Source organism: Rousettus aegyptiacus, unplaced genomic scaffold (genome assembly GCF_014176215.1).
Source record: "Rousettus aegyptiacus isolate mRouAeg1 unplaced genomic scaffold, mRouAeg1.p scaffold_m13_p_16, whole genome shotgun sequence".
Taxonomy (NCBI): domain Eukaryota; kingdom Metazoa; phylum Chordata; class Mammalia; order Chiroptera; family Pteropodidae; genus Rousettus; species Rousettus aegyptiacus.
Genome location: NW_023416291.1, coordinates 40,680,084 through 40,695,538, shown reverse-complemented (window position 1 = coordinate 40,695,538; position 15,455 = coordinate 40,680,084). Strand labels below are relative to the sequence as shown.

Here is a 15,455-nt window from a genome sequence, read left to right as displayed (position 1 = left end):
AGGCATTTGGTGTTTGCACCTTGCACCTATTATAAATAGGTCTTTCATGAACAGTTACCTAGACTAGTCTGTGTGTCAGTTTTCTTTGGAATATTCATAGGAGTAGAATTCTGGGGCGGTGTGGTAACTGCCGGGCCTTCTTAAAGCTTTAGGCTGGACGGGGAGAGCGTGGCTTCTGCTGCATCCTCTAGCTATAGTGAGTTGCAGGTCCTGCCCAGAGTCAAGGGGCTGATACAGGGCAGACTGTCCAGAGGACTTCATCAGGGTCCTCATGTAAATCCCTCAGTGGGGAATCTGACTTGTAGTAGGTACTCAACAAATGTTACTCCCTGTAGTTATTCTTTTTATTATTATTATTACTAAGACTAATACAAAACTAGGGCAGTAGGGAAAACACAAACCATTAGGATATCCATTAGTTGGCATGATAACAAATCCATCTTCAGGATTTGAGAGATTATGGGCACACTTGAGCTTAGCATTATCTGAGTCAGAAGGTGAGAACTAGAGGCTACTAGAGGTCAGAATAACCCTGGCACTGGATGAGATGACCAGAAGGCACTACATGTTCATTCTAGAAAATGTGGAACTGCAGGCAAAAGTATCAGAAGAAAAATCATCTGTCATTCTGTCAGAGACAGCCACTGTAATATTTTGGTTTCTTTCCTTCTAGTGTTTTTTCTATGCATCATGCACATATATATTTAATAAAACTAAGTATATATATTTAATAATATATTTCTAAATATATACTTATTTATAAATATATATTTTAATATATATTTAATAAAATTAAGATAATGTATATAGTTTATATATTGCATTTTATCACTTAATATTAAGTTGGGAACATTTTTCATGTTTTTTTAATACTGAGTCATAATGGCTATATTCTCTGTATTTTATTTTCCAAGTTTAATCTACAGTAATACACAGCTTAGTGAATTTCTACATGTGCATGCACCTATAAGTCCACTACTCCAGTTGGAGTTATAGAATCCTGTAGTCTCTCCCAGTTCATAACCTTCCCATTTTCATGAAGTGACCCCAGTTTATTTATGTAGTCCCCTATTACTGGACACTTAGGTTGCTTCCACTCTTTCACCCTTATAAATGATGCTGCTGTGAACTCCCTCATACACACATGTTGGTCTGCTTCTGATTGCTTCCTTTGGATACATTTCTGGAAATTTTGAAACCCTAGGTCAGAGGTTATGAACAGTTGAAATGCTGCCTCCTTGTCCAACATCTTTCCTGGTCCTCCTGTCCCAAATACCCCACCCCCATCTCTTGGGGCTCATGCTGCACCTTGCGTGGACAGTACAATTAGAGTATTGTATTAATGGGCCCCCGACCCGATTCCAGTGTTTGGCTTCAAAACTAGATCCTTGGGGCAGGCTTTATTCATCTTTGTATCCCCCTACTTGGAGGCCCAATAAAAAATGAGTTGTCCTGTCTATCTTTAAAGCCTTTCCTAAAAGCAGGACATTTCATGGACTTTTCAAAACCAGTTGTACTTAGTTATTCTTTTAGAGTAAATGGGACTTGCCAAGCAGAACTCTAAAACCTGTCTTTAGATACTTCTGAGATCTTAGATATGTTGAATGAATTCATATGAGAAAGTGTTATTTTAATTTTTACCAGACTATTAAACTCAGAGCAAACATATGGGTCAAAATTGGGTGGTACTTGCTCACATTTGTTTTTCCTGTTAATCACTGGAGCCCTCACATACACTATTGGTGTAAGTCCAGTTATTTCATCTAAATTGCCCACCTCCCAGGGGTTTGTGTGGAAAAGGGCACAGCTGCTTTCACATCAAGAATGAGTCTGCCTACTCTGTTCCTGTTGTTGCCCCTTGCCACCAGGCGATGTCACTTTTGAAGACTTGTCCTGTGTAGTTGTGGGAGTTAGCCTGCTCATAGCTGCCTTCTGTGATGCCCCTTGGTTGTCTAGCAAGGGAGGAGGAGTCCACTCCCTCACTGCCAAGATAGCTTGGGCATGCTCTGCACTCAGGCTCCTGAAACTACCTTTTCTGCCACTTCCCTGGCAAAAGCAAGTCACGGACTCGAAGCCACTTCCTCTCCCTAATTATTGGAGTCCATCTCACCAAGAGATGAGGCAGCTTTCCAAGGCATTCTAAGCACAAAAGATCTTGTCCTCTCTGGACAGTGGACCTAGGGCAGGGTCCCCAACCCTTGGGCTGTGGACCGGTACCTGTCCATGGCCTGTTAGGAACCAGGCCACACAGCAGTAGGTGAGTGGCAGGTGAGTGAGTGAAGCTTCATCTATTTTTGCAGCTGCTCCTCATCACTAGCATCACTGCGTCAGCTCCATCTCAGATCAGGCATTAGATTCTTGTAGGATCACCTGTCCCTGGTGCCAAAAAGGTTGGGGATTGCTGACCTAGGGCACTCTGCATCTAATTCAAGGGACAGATCATTGGGGGAGAACCATTACACCATGAGGATTAACGTCTAGCCTGACCTTTGCATGACATTTCAAGTATCTTCTTCAAAGCAGAAAGTTGACTAGGTGAACCGCAATATCTATCATGGACCTAAGAGAAGCTGCTTATATTTTCAAGACTCCCATTCAGTGGTGATCTTTCTTTACCATGACAAACATATTTTGTATATATAGTAGGCCCTCGGTGTTGTCAATAGGTTCTGTGGCTTAAAGCAAAACAACATGTAAGACCTGTTTTAGCATAGGCTAATTGATACAAACAAGAGTTAAGTTTCTATGGCATCTCATTGTTATAAGGAAAATATTTTGTTACAATGTAAATTGAGGACCTGCTGTATGTTAAATGTGGAATAAAACTATATAGCTGTGTGTGTCCATGTGCATCCTCCTATAGCAAGTATTTACAAGATGTAATATTTTTTTCATTAACTATTGAGCCCCCAGTGTGTGCCAGGTCTGTGGAACTGAACTATGTGTGTCAGTGTGTGTATACGGCTACTGTATATCTGTTTGATAAGCATTTTTCTATCTCCATGGGGACACGGAGTTGCGTCAGTGCCCTTGTGGAACTCAAGAGTCATCTTAATATTTCCTTAGTTTAAAAAGAGGTAAGTTGAGTGTTTTCCAGAGTTTTCTTAAATAACCTGAACCATGCAAAACAAATTGCTCATTTCTGAATAACCTTTGATTTAAAAAATAGGGTATTGGGCATATAGTTAGAAATTTAAAAGAGAGGCAGGACCAGATTATACTTGGGAGAGAGCTTATTTTGCTTATCTGAAGTGAGATAATCTAAGTGGGCAAGATTCCAACTTGGACCATGTACACAAAGCACCTCATTCTAAGGAGAGTAAAGAAGTATTTTGCTCATGTTTATTTTCTCCTACAAGTATGATGTAAAACTTTTCACATGTGCAGAAGCAAGAAGCCACAAACACGTGGGGAAACAGCCGTTTTTGCAAATAAAAATGCTTCCTAGAAGCATGACAAATGAAAGACTAACAGGTGTAGTACAGATTCAAGGCGCACATGTGGTTCTCATCAGCTGCCTCTCCCGTTTTAAATCTAGGTTTTCCTGTAACAACGAAAAGTTTTTTTCTCCTGAGGCTGTGGCTAATAATCCACCCAAGCACGCCTTTCCACCCTTTTTCTCATAACAGTATTTCTAACAGAGCTTCCAGAGAAGAGAGAGTGATGAATGAAGGCAGTAAGGGGGGAGTCCTTAGACTTGCCATTAGCAACTCTGGGTGACCTTGGGCCTCAGTTTCCTCTGAGAAATGTTTGGTTCAGAGAATGAAGGTTTCAGTTTTCCAGCCTCTCCACGCCAAGCAGGGTGTAAGGGTCTTTTTAAACCAGTGGTTCTCAATGGGGGTGATTGTGCCTGCCAGGGGCCATCTGGCAGTGACTAGAGATATTTTTGGTTGTCTTCACTAGAAGAGAGGGTGCTACTGGCATCTAGACCAGGGATGCTGCTCAACGCCCTGCAATGAACAGGACAGCCCCAAATGTCACTGGGGCACAGGTTTGCAACCTTGGAGTCGCCTCACGGGGCTATCTTGGGGCTTTCCCACTAGGATGGCCGCTCTTCCGAGAGGCGCTTTGTGGTCTCCTGTTTTCAGGACTCGGGCCAGCGAGACGGGGCAGACCCCCTACCTCTGGAGTGGACAGGGACGGGGGCGTCCTTTGGCACGTCTCAGTTAGACCCTGACGCGCGCATCATCACAACGTGGACATCTGTCTCCCTCACCCCAAGAACGCCGAGCAAGGCGCTGAGAGGAACCCTGGGCTCGGAAAACTTGGCAGCTTCTCCCTCCCGCGACCCCCGTGACCTCTGTCAGCGCGGTGGAAGCTTCCTGGCCTGCCCCCCCGCAGGAGGGGTCCTGCCGCCTCCCATCCCCCCAATCCCCCGCGGACTTGAGACAGCACCCGCAGCGCTGAGTCCAAGGACTCCGCGCGCACCGCGCATTTCCGTGGGGAACGTCAGCCCCTGGCCCAAGCAGGGGCGGGGCCTCCAGGCGGCGACCGTTGCCCCGCCCAACTGCCGCCCAACGGCTCCCTAGGGCCGGCGGTGGGGCCAGACTGCGCGGTGGGCGAATGCGCCTGTGCGCGCATGCGTAGATGCGCGGGGCGTGGCCCGCGCGTGGCCCCGCCCAGGTCCGGCGTCTCCGGCCGCCCCATCTCCCAACCTCCTCAGCGTGGCGCCGACGCTGCGTGCGGCGCGGGTTACCCAGAGTGCTCCGCGCCGGGGCAGCTCACTAGAGTTTGGTTCTCGAGGCGGCGGCAGCGGCGGCTGCGGCTCCGGCGGCTCCTCCTCCTCCTCCGGTGGCGGCGGCGCCCCGGGCCCGAGCCCCGGCTCCGGCTCCCCTCTCCGCCATCCCGCGCGCCCCCTCTTTCCCTGGCGCCGCGGGGAACATGAGGCTCCGCTCCCAGAGGCCGGCGAGTGAGTGACCCCCGTCCCCCGCCTCAGCCTGCCTGCCCGCTGGCCCGGCCGCTCCCCCCCGCCTCGCCCAGGCAATGACAGCGGCTCCGGCGTCTCCGCAGCAGATCAGGGACCGGCTGCTGCAGGCCATCGACCCCCAGAGCAACGTAAGTACCCGCCGCGCGGGCCGGGACCGAGGCCTCGTGGGCCCAGGACCCTCCCCCTCCCAATGCCCCTCTCTCTCCAGGGTCCCGGAGACCCGCCCGGGGCCCACCACTCCCCGAGGGCCGCTGCCATCCCGTCCTCTCGTTCCCCGGGCCCGGACCGGGGGCAGGTCGGGTAACCCGGCGGCGCTCGGTACGTGAGGCCGAGGCTTCCATGCGGCCTGGGTGGAGGGAGCAGACAGGAGTTGAGGCCAGAGCTTATTCTTCCCTCCCGCTCCAGCTCTACGACTCCTGCTGCTCCTGACGGAGCTTATCCGCCTCGCCCTTCCCCCGAGACCCAAGACCCCCCGGGAAGCCCTCCTGGCGCGGGGGAGGGGAGGGAGAAAGGCTGTGGAGCAACTGGTGTCCAGAGTTGACTCGAGGAGCTGGTGCTGCCCGTTTCTTGGCCTTCTGAGTGATCAGGGAAGTCCTCCTCTCTTCTCCTGGCTGGAAGCACCTTGGCTTTGGAGAGAAACCCCGGCCTGTTTTTCCCTTAGCCAGGTGCCCAGGGTGTGTGGAGAGGCCCCCTTGGTTCTGCGAGTGAACATACCTTTGCCGGGTCCCTCTTGGGGTCGTTGCGGACGGATGATCTTGGGGAGGGTGGGATCCTTAATGTTGCCTTTCTGGGCCTAACTGCCCATTGCGTCTCTAACCAAGCCAGAGCCCCGCTTTGGGGTAGGGAATTAGAGGCGATTGTTATCTCTCTCGCTCCCCCAAAAGGTCTGTTTAAGCTGTCCCTTCCCCCCATCTGAGGGTTCTAGCCTGATGGTCTCTGACCTACATGGTCAGGGTTAACCCCAGGGTGTCACTTTCTCAGATGTCCCTCTATAGAGGCTACTGTTTGCAGAGGTATCACCCCTGCTCCCCTTCGTGTGTGTAGGGGAAGACTCATCGTATTCTCATATATTCTCCAAGGGGTTGTCGCCATAGGGGTCATTTTCCCCTGTGGTAGGAGCAGGTTGAGCAATAGGAAGATGGCATCCAGGTATGAAGTGAGCCCCTGCATTTGTTAGGAGACCAGGAAGTAGCCATCGAGGTCACTTTTTAACATGTTGGAAATGGAAGGAAAAGTCATCTTGGGCAATTTTGGTAGAAATTGAGGAGTTACGATCTTTTTAAGACTCTGATTTTTATATTATAAGTAATTCTCTTATCCCTGGTTTTCAGGACCCATTAAGACCGACTTGGTGGAAATTGCCTTTAACAAATATTGTATACATTTTCGTGAGGATTTTGGGGGTGGAGTAGGCACAAGCTATATAAAACCTCCTACAATTTTTGCAGTAACTGGTGCCGCTGCAATTCTCAAGACTGAAATATTAAAGGATAAAGCAAGTGACATGAAAAATGTAGCCTTGATGACTTTTGCATCTTGTTTTTGAATCAGAGTGCAATTCTTGAATTCCACATGCTTGCTTGTCTTCAGGAAAATCTGAGAATAGGTGAGATATTAGCACTTATCCTTAATGCTACCTAGGAGAGCTTTGTGATCAGAATGTGCTTTGACAGGCAGTCTTGTTGTTATAGATAAGTGGGCAGCAACCTCAGGGGTTCCAGTGTTGTGTAGGGCACTATTCTAGAGGGTTCTTAGGAATAGAGGAGGGAGAGGAGGAAGAGAGGCTAACCAGAAGCAGGAGGAGGGAACAAATCTCGGCCTCATGTATTCTAGCATGTGCAAAAACATTACATTCATATGTGTCCATGGCTATGTTACGTGGTGGCATGGAATTCACGTTTCATGTGGCTTGCTTTGGGGGACTCTAGTGATAAGTGTGCATATAGTCCTACTAACATAAGTGTGATAGAATTGGGAAATTGTCACTTTGAATATGAACGGTAAGGAAAGTGCCTCCTTTAAATGCTGCCTTTGTTAGTGTCCATGAACATTGTTAATACCCATTTGACTGGAGTGTGGCTTGGAACAAACTTCATACAGAAATTCAGAGCTGTGGCAGAATAGGTTGCTGGTGGAGAAGGTGCAACCAGAAGGCCTCAGTTTCTCACGATTCACCTGGGCCCAGGTGAGAGCAAGGTGGCTCCAACAAGCCATTGTTGCTGCTCAGCTACTCTGCTGCTTTGCCCAGTTATTCACTCCACTTCTTGGTAGTTAGTTGACACATATTTAAGATGCTCATGGAAAAAAAAATGGGGACAGAGTTGAAGAGCCAACACTAAAATTAATCCTCTTCTGAGAGAAGCGACAGAGAATTGTGTCATGTAATGCTTACCTTTATGGATATGCAATTATGGTTAATAAACAGCTTTTGCTTGAAAAGTCAATGTCAGACAGCTGACCTAATAATATCCACAAGTATATGAAAAGTTAGGGAAGTAACAAAGTAACATTTACTGACCATTTTCTTGACAAAGGAGTTCTTAAGAGAAAAGTTGTTTTTTTTGCTCTAAATTCTAGCCTCTGGAGTATTTGAATTTCTATAGCAGCAAGCTCTGAGTTAATTTCTGCAACTCAGTGCTGAAGTAAATCCTCTACACTCCTTTTCAGAAAGCAACTAATAGTTTTTCAGAACAGTCAAAGTCTTCTTATGGTGTGTATCAGCCCAGAGTGGAGAAAATGTTTCCGAAGTGCAGTGTGCACATTTGTTGCAGCTTAATTTTGCTTCATTACTGATAAAGTTGAGGGTTCTGTCTCTCTCGCCCAGAAATCAGTCAGTCCACCCCAGCACAGTCTCCTCAGCAAGTGATTAGGTTTTCATTTGTATGGAACTCGCGTAGTTTCACAGAAATTTGGGCTTTGTCTTCCTGACCAGAACTCAGGCTTGGTGAGCACTGTCTGTTTCTTATCTTCTCTCTCTAGAGCAGAAGCATTACGTGTACCTTCTAAGTGCTGATTAAACCAAAACCCGTAGAATCCTTATTGGACCTAGACTGAGGAGCTACATTTGAATCCCCTTTTACCCAAAGGGTGAAAAACAAAAACCCCCTTTGTGACGGCCGTAGGCTCCGGAATTCAGTCATAGAATAGTCTAATGCAGAACTCTGTAGAGCTGTGAGGAAAACGAATGTTCCTCTGGCGTCTGAGAAAAGGTATGACTGAGGTGGTGGAGCGGATACTGACTGTGTCCGCATGACAAGTTGAATAACAGCACAAGGCAGGCCTCAAGGCAGGTGAGTCCCTATGTTCAGGGCAGAGAGCGGCCAGAGAAGGCACTGCGGGGAAGAGGGACTTGATCTTGCCTTGGATAGCAATGTAAATGCCTTCCCTAGGTCAGCCTCTCCAGCAAAAAACCTCAGAAACTACTTTCTTCCTCTCAGTTCTGCAGACATCAGGTGCCAAGGGAAGGTGACCAAGGGGCTTCTGAAGAGAAACACATGCAAAAGGGTAATTTTACCACCTAGGAATTTGAAGGTTAAGGTACTGCTTAGCTTCGCTGGATTCCTCACCTGCAAAGTGGGACTAGGAACTGGAGTTCATGCCCTGTGAAGCTCCTTCCCGATCCAGAGCTCGGTTATGGAGGGGGCAGCTGAGGCTAACATGTATTGTTCTAGAACTTTTTTCTTTTATTGCAATGTGCATTGTGTGAACTTTCTGAAATAAAATTCTACACAGAGATACACACTTCACATAACTTCGTGCAGCACTTTGACAGCATCACCTGTTTTGCTCCCAGTGGCTCTGTAAGGGAGGTGGGCTGGTCTCCCCTTTCTGCACAGTGACAGGTGCTGCTTAGTGAGTATCTCCTGTGGCCGGGAGAGGACAAGATACTTTTGTTTCTTACTGACTTCATGTTAGGTGACTGCCCCAACGTTAGAGACTTAGCCAGTTTTTAAGTGACATACTTTCAACTCTAAACACCACTGCACTGCTCTCAAAGATGGAGAGATGGCTTCTGTCCTCATGTGGCTTGAGAGGCCAGTGTCCTTGAGCTGGTTAGAAAAGGTGTGGGAACCTCTTCTGTCCCACACAAGGTTTTTGTGATTCCCAGTTGGGTTAGATTTACCTGTGATTGATCCAAGTTTGACAATGTTAGGTGGCCTGTCCTGGAAGCATCTTAAGGTTTCTGTCAGGGACAGAATCCTGGGCAAGACTACACTGTGGCGTGGCATCTGTCAGCTGACATGGAACTTTTCATGAGTCTTGTATTCCAGCTTTGTTTTCTGCTTCCAGATTACAGAAATTTTGATGTTAACTTAAAACACCACTGATCTTGCTGGAAAGAGGACTCATAAATTGTAAAATGGAAGACTGTCAGTTCTGATTCTCTCCAACATATTAGAGGATGTGAAATCTAAACATGTCATTCCTGTCCTTGCTCTTTATGCTGTGGCCAGGGTCCGTGAGGAGAACAGTGTTTTATGACAAGTGTCTATTGAGAAGCAGGTGTGTATCCTTGTGACTCTCCCTCAGAAGAGGGTAGACTTCACATGCAGTCTTCACAGAGGTCTTTGGGCGGTCTTTAATCTGAGTATGCTGTCCCGGCAGGAAGTCACAGGGGCCTGGAAGACTGTCCAAAATCAGCTTGTGGGAAGGGGCTTTTGTCCTTATACAGTTTTAAAAAGTCATCATAGTCACCTGGGCTCCTGGGGTCAAGATGCACCTGTGTGTGGCAGGACACACCACAAGGGTGTCAAGCTCAGGGTTAGTTGAAGGAGGTGGGCTGTGCTTGCCTATGTCTTGATTTTCGTGTCTGTGTCAACATCTTCTCAGATGGAGCTCCACTGTTAAACTGCAGAACCAGGCCCCAGCCTGACCTCTAGGTTGACTAGCCCTGTGCGTGCGTGTGTGTGTATGTTGGCGGGAGGTAGGGGGGCTGCCCAACCCTCCACTGTAAATTGCCTTCTGGAAGCTAGAGGCTTTGTCTCTGTCGGTAGAAGTTGTGCCTTTTTTTTTTTTTTTTATGCCTGGTAGTGGGCTGTCCTGAGTCCATGTGGTTCTTTGGAAGCCCACCAGCTGGTTGTCAGAACGGGTGACTGAGTTTGTGGTTCAGCAGGTGGCAGTGTAGGCAGTGCATTTTCATTCGGGCCTTGGAGTGCCCACACTTAGAGCCCCCTTCTGAAACAGCTCCTTTTTACTCTCAAGGCATATGTGTCGTAATGGAGCAAGAATTGACATAGGGATTCCATGAGCTAGGGAGCATTTTCTGCATAAGTAAGGCCTACCAGTGTTCTGAATGCTGCATTTAAGAGTACTCTGAACAAATTCCAAGTCTTGGGAGGCAATACACTTACATCTCAATGACCAACTGATACACACTGTTTATAGAGTAATGTAAATCTGAACAACGTGGCTTAGCGGTTGAATAAAAACATTTATAGCAAGTGTGGGGTGCGAAGGCTGCAGACCAGGATGTGCCTGACCCTTACCCTGGAGGGACCTGGAGCCTCTCTAGTAGGGAGCACAGGCTTAGAGTGTGCACATAGACTATTGGGTGGAGGGAGAGATCTGGCTTATGGCTGCCTTACAGGGCTAGAGATCTTAAATCCAGACAGAACGGTTCTTTATGCATCTTATTCAAAGATTGATTGTTCAGAATTCTTTAGAATGTGAAATGGCTTTCAAGAATACTTCATCATTTGAGTTTTCAGAATGAAAAGTTTTACAGTCAGGTGCAGGAAGGCAGTTCATGGTTTGTCTCTGACCCCAAGGGAACAGAGGGTTTGGAGGAATAGCTAGCTGGCAAATCTTGAACAGTTTGCCCTCTCACCAGTGGGATGGAAAGGGGCAGGTGTCAGTTTCTGTGAAGGGCCTGGGGGCTGGTTTCAAGTATTTGAGTTGTTATATCCTGGTGTTGGTTTGCTCTGTGTGGCTTTTGGAGGCAAATCCAAAGGGTGGCAGGAGTTCTTGAGAGGGAAGCCCTACTGCACTTTGGGGGAGCTCTTGATTATTACTGGAGCTGGCTGGAGATAATCCATGGCCATTGTGCCAGGTCGAGGTGCAAACATCCCTGGGCCCTCTGTCTGGACCCCCACACTCCTGATACATGAGATTATAGAGATTCCATGATCGTGTGTACAGCCAGCTAAAAAGAAGGGTCACGTCAGGTGAGGTGTCACTCACTGCTGGGCATATGGGTTCAAAACCTGGGAATGCTCCTAGGAGCATTGCAACCAAGTTTATTGTCCTTATCCATCAGAGGCTGTGAAGCAAACAGCTACCATTACTGAGCACTTACTGTGGGCCAGGGACAGTGTGGAGTGCTTCTCATCCTGGTTGCTTCTCTGAACTTTGTTTTAGGAGAGAGCAGAGCTTAAGTAATCTGTCTAGTGTTGCAGTGGAGGCTGTCTGAAGCTTTGGGCCTAAACCCAATGCTGGTTGGCTGAGAAGCCAGCGGGGTTAACAAGTACAGTCTCACATCCCCACCACCACCACAAGCAGTGCCCAGCATGGAAGTTGGACTCCAGTGTGTCTTCAGAGTTTTAATCTTACAAACATGAAGTATTTTCAAATGTTAAATTTTGTGTTTCCATTTTCTGCCCAGTTCCTACAATCTTTTCCCCCTTAAAATCTTCTAGCTCAGTCACTCCTACCTAACCTTTTGTCTGTCAGGATCCACTTTTATGATCAGAAACATTCAAGAACTTCCATATAACAACAGGTATACTTTGAGTAGCTGTTTTTTTTTGAGAAAATTCAAGGACAGAAGCTAATGTAGTCATGCTTTGAAGTAAAGTTACTTCTTATCATCCAAACAGCATTAACTTAAATCTGCAAGCTGTACTTGTTTGTGTGGGATACCTAGGATCAGTACCTTTGCACCTTCTGTTTGTCATGTCTCATCCCCATCCCCCTGCCTCCCTACTGCTCTTCCTTTTCTAGAAACCTTTCCTGCTTTAATCCAAGGAAGTCTCCCTCAGGCACCACACATAACTTAAAACTTACATTCCTGCTGGTAACAGGTCTTGTTGATCACATTTTCCTTGGATCCCAAGCCCTCTTAGTGGACCGTGAGTTCCTCCTCAGGTATTTAGAACTTGCTCAGCAACTGGGTGCTCAGATGCTTGATGATCTTCTTGAGAAAAGGGCCGATCTTGAAGACTGGCTGTGAACACTGAATAAGTACAAGATGCTGTACTTTCCATCACTTCTCATGGTTTCAGAACGCATTTAATTTGTACAACAGCTGTGGAGGCAGGTACTTGTATTAGTTTGGAAGGTTCAGCAGGCACACAGCTAGAAGGGACCACGCTGGATTGGAACCCACTCCTCAGTCCTCACCCACCTGATGTGGCTTCCCATGTCACCATGAGAGTGCAGTGGGTACAGGCAGGCACTCCTGCCTAGGTCTGGATCCTTATGCAGGATTCCTCTGTGGACATTTTTATTCCAGGCCTGGAGGAAATGCTTTGTGCTTCTCTTGAACTGTCTGAGGAAAAGATGTGAGGTGTTTTTTTTTTTGTTTCTTAGCTGGCATTTTTTATCCCTAACAGAGAAAAGATGGCTGTGATTTTAGATCCCTGCCTGCATTGTTCCAGGAGATGCTGTTTAAATGCCACTTTGGGACCTTTTGGCCTTTTTGGGTCATGCGACAAACCAGACTCTTCCCGGACACCTCTCTCTCCTGGGTTTCATTCTTCCTAATTAGAAATTGGGTGATACTTTCTCCAAAACACTCTGTGGTGGATCAGCCCTGTGGAGACCCTGCTCATTTGTTCATTGTTTGTACAGAGTAATGTAGGTGACTGACCATGGCTGGCTTTGACTCTGTGGTGTAGATATCAGCAGCCAGGTGAATTACTGATGGAGGACTCAGGTGTGCATGATGGCAGCTCACACTGAGGACCCAGTAGGTGGCCCCACTGGACCTTAAGCTCTATCCTTTACCTATACCCCTGATTACACTTGGCTCTTTGGGCAGCCACCTGGCCCTCCAGGCTGCTCACAGCTCTGCCTGCACATACTCTGGGCTGGGTTCTTGTTGCCTTGATAGCTTATTTGGATATCTCTTACCCCCATTCTAACTTAGTCCCTTGACCCCTGTTGCCATCAGGTCCCTGGCCTAGCTCAGATCGGGCTATGGGATGGTGGCCATGTCTTCTTTCCTCCAGGTGAACCCCAGGTAGCTAATTTTCCTCCTCTTCTTAAGGCCAGCCCTCCTAGAAGCCACTTCCCAACTTTATTTACCCCCTCGGTACATCTTGCATCGGGCAAGCAGTTGGCAAGCTGGCTTTTCCGTGTCGTCTGTGGGGGTGAATGACACTGGTTTGTAGGTATGTAATATAGGAACATTTGACCCTTTCCACTAATTGTTTCACATTGTTTGCCTCCAGCATTGTGTTAGGTAGTTGTAGGCAGAGCCCCTGTCTTTACTTCCTTTACTAACTCTCTTGGTGGGTCTTCTTCAGAGAGAGGGAGCTTAAGAAGCAAAGGAGCTGATTGTCTCATGTCACTCAAAAGACATTCTCTCTGTTCCAGACTTTTGTAGTGTTGCCTTCATACAGTGTGATGTCTTCCCCATCCCCCCAGCATCAGGACTCACTCTCGTGGACCATCATCCAGGGAAAAAGACCAGGTGTCTCTTTCGCAGAAGCCCCAACAGATCTTTCCTGGTACCTTCAGGCTTTGTTGGAATTAGCAAGCTATGTTGGTTGGTTCACCCTTAATTTTGGGTATGGTGTTAGTTCCACCCAGACAGGCCCAGAGTAGAGAGGATGCCCCAGGAGACATCAGGGGCCTGTTCATGGGAGAACGGGGAGCAAGGCAGGGAGCAGACCGGCAATGTCCCCTGGGTGCGTGCTGGTTTAATCACCTCTTTGAGGTGATAGCGCCATCAAATAGGAGAAGTGCTGGGCCTTGGAGACTTGGGTCCAGATGGGAAAATGGGTGTAAATGAAATGTGAGGTCTGGAGGAATCGATGGGGTGGTTTGGATGGGTGAGGTTGCCGCATAGGGTTTTGAGTACCCCATGCCTTCTGGTTGAGCCTTCATACTCTCACTTGGCTTATAGTCACACTGGGGCACCTTGCTGTTACCTTGTGTTTGCATAAGTGCAGGTTGCAGCTTCCAGCCCCATCCTGGGCTGAGGAGCATTCAGGAGACCAGGAATGCCCACCACAGTGCTGCTTGTTGTGTCCCCATCAGCTCGCCTGGTGCTGCAGTACCTGCCTGGACAAGGCCTGGCCTGGGGAGGGATGTAGTCTGGGAGGCCCAGGCCACTCAGGCATCTTAAAGTGGTACCCATGATGGGGGCAAGAGCCGAGCTCTCCGGACATAATGTCCTCTTGGCTCAGAGACACAGATGGGCCGAGGCCGAGGTTTGGGAGGTCTGGTTGGATCTTATCTGCCCATTTCCTTTTGTCTGTCCCCTCCCCCTGGTTAACCTGGGTAATCGGAAACTGGTGCCTGCATTTCCGGGCCTGACTTCTTCCCTTTGGGTAACTGAGAGGGGTAAGGTCAGGTGATTTTCGTGGCCTTCTGCATTTTTCCTTCTCCATGTTTCTGGGAGGCTCTCAGCAAGCACCTGAAATTGTTGATGGCTGCTCTCCATAGCCTGGCAGTGACAGAAGTGGGCCACATGTTACGTTTTAGGTGCGATGGGGGAACAGGTTTGTGAATGAATATTTCACTTTCACTTCTATTTTAAAGGAGCTTTTGTAGCATTTAAAGTTCTCACTTTGAAGGTTGGTTGATAAGCCAGTGCTGCCATTGAGAGTGCAGGAGCCTAACTTCTTACCAAAAAGCAGAAGATTACCCCTCCCCCACCCCTAACCTTCTCACCAGGTGTTGTGTGAGCTCATCCTCTCTTTGCTTGTAACCTTTCCCCTCTTCTCATCGCTGAGTAAAAGTGCCATTTGGGATTGAAATTGGAGTGGAAGAACTGCAAGGGAAACAGTATTTCTGGCTTTTGTTCTCAGCACTGTGTTCATATGTGTGTGTCTGTCTCTGTCCTGTGGACAGACTTCTTTCATGTGGTGGGAAATGCAACAGCTCCCCAGTTTGAAGCTTAAGCCGCTACAGAAGGGATTCACTCGGCTTCCAGTTTGAAAACTGGAGAATCACTCTGGCTTGGCCTGGAGATAGGGTGAAAGGAGCCTTGTAAGAAAGGGGTTAGTGCCCACAGGAAATTGGGGAGGAGCTTGCAAAAGAAGCAGAGTCAGCCTCGCAGACAAAAACAATAGGTGCCCCTATCTGCTGTTGCTGTTCCATGTGGTAGGACAAAAAACGGTAAGGATACGGGTCTCAGAGAGGGGTTGGGCTGTCTTAGGGTTTATGGTGATCCTGCTTGTCAGCCCCACTCAGAATCAGGGGAGTGGACACCTGCTTGTGCCCTGGGTATAATCCTCCTGTGTTAGTAAAGTAGACATGGTTTTCTATCTAGTCGGTGGTGGGCTTCCACAAATTGGGAAATAGGAAATGGTATCTGCTTGGTAGGATGAGCCAGTCTTGGGCACGAGGATGTGCTTGTGTT

The 15,455-nt window shown here is 47.9% G+C and overlaps 1 protein-coding gene across 2 annotated transcripts in view; it reads left to right on the top strand.

The window, feature by feature from the left end:
- The first annotated feature begins 4,728 nt into the window (after nucleotides 1-4,728).
- The window catches only part of MED26 (mediator complex subunit 26), a 42,901-nt gene continuing 32,174 nt past the window's right edge, over nucleotides 4,729-15,455 (top strand). The window contains exon 1 of one of the 2 annotated variants that reach the window (XM_016157746.2): nucleotides 4,729-5,055. In XM_016157746.2, the coding sequence (XP_016013232.2) occupies nucleotides 4,984-5,055 (72 nt within the window). In that variant the 5' untranslated portion in view covers nucleotides 4,729-4,983. The other variant, XM_016157747.2, reaches the window with a different exon arrangement.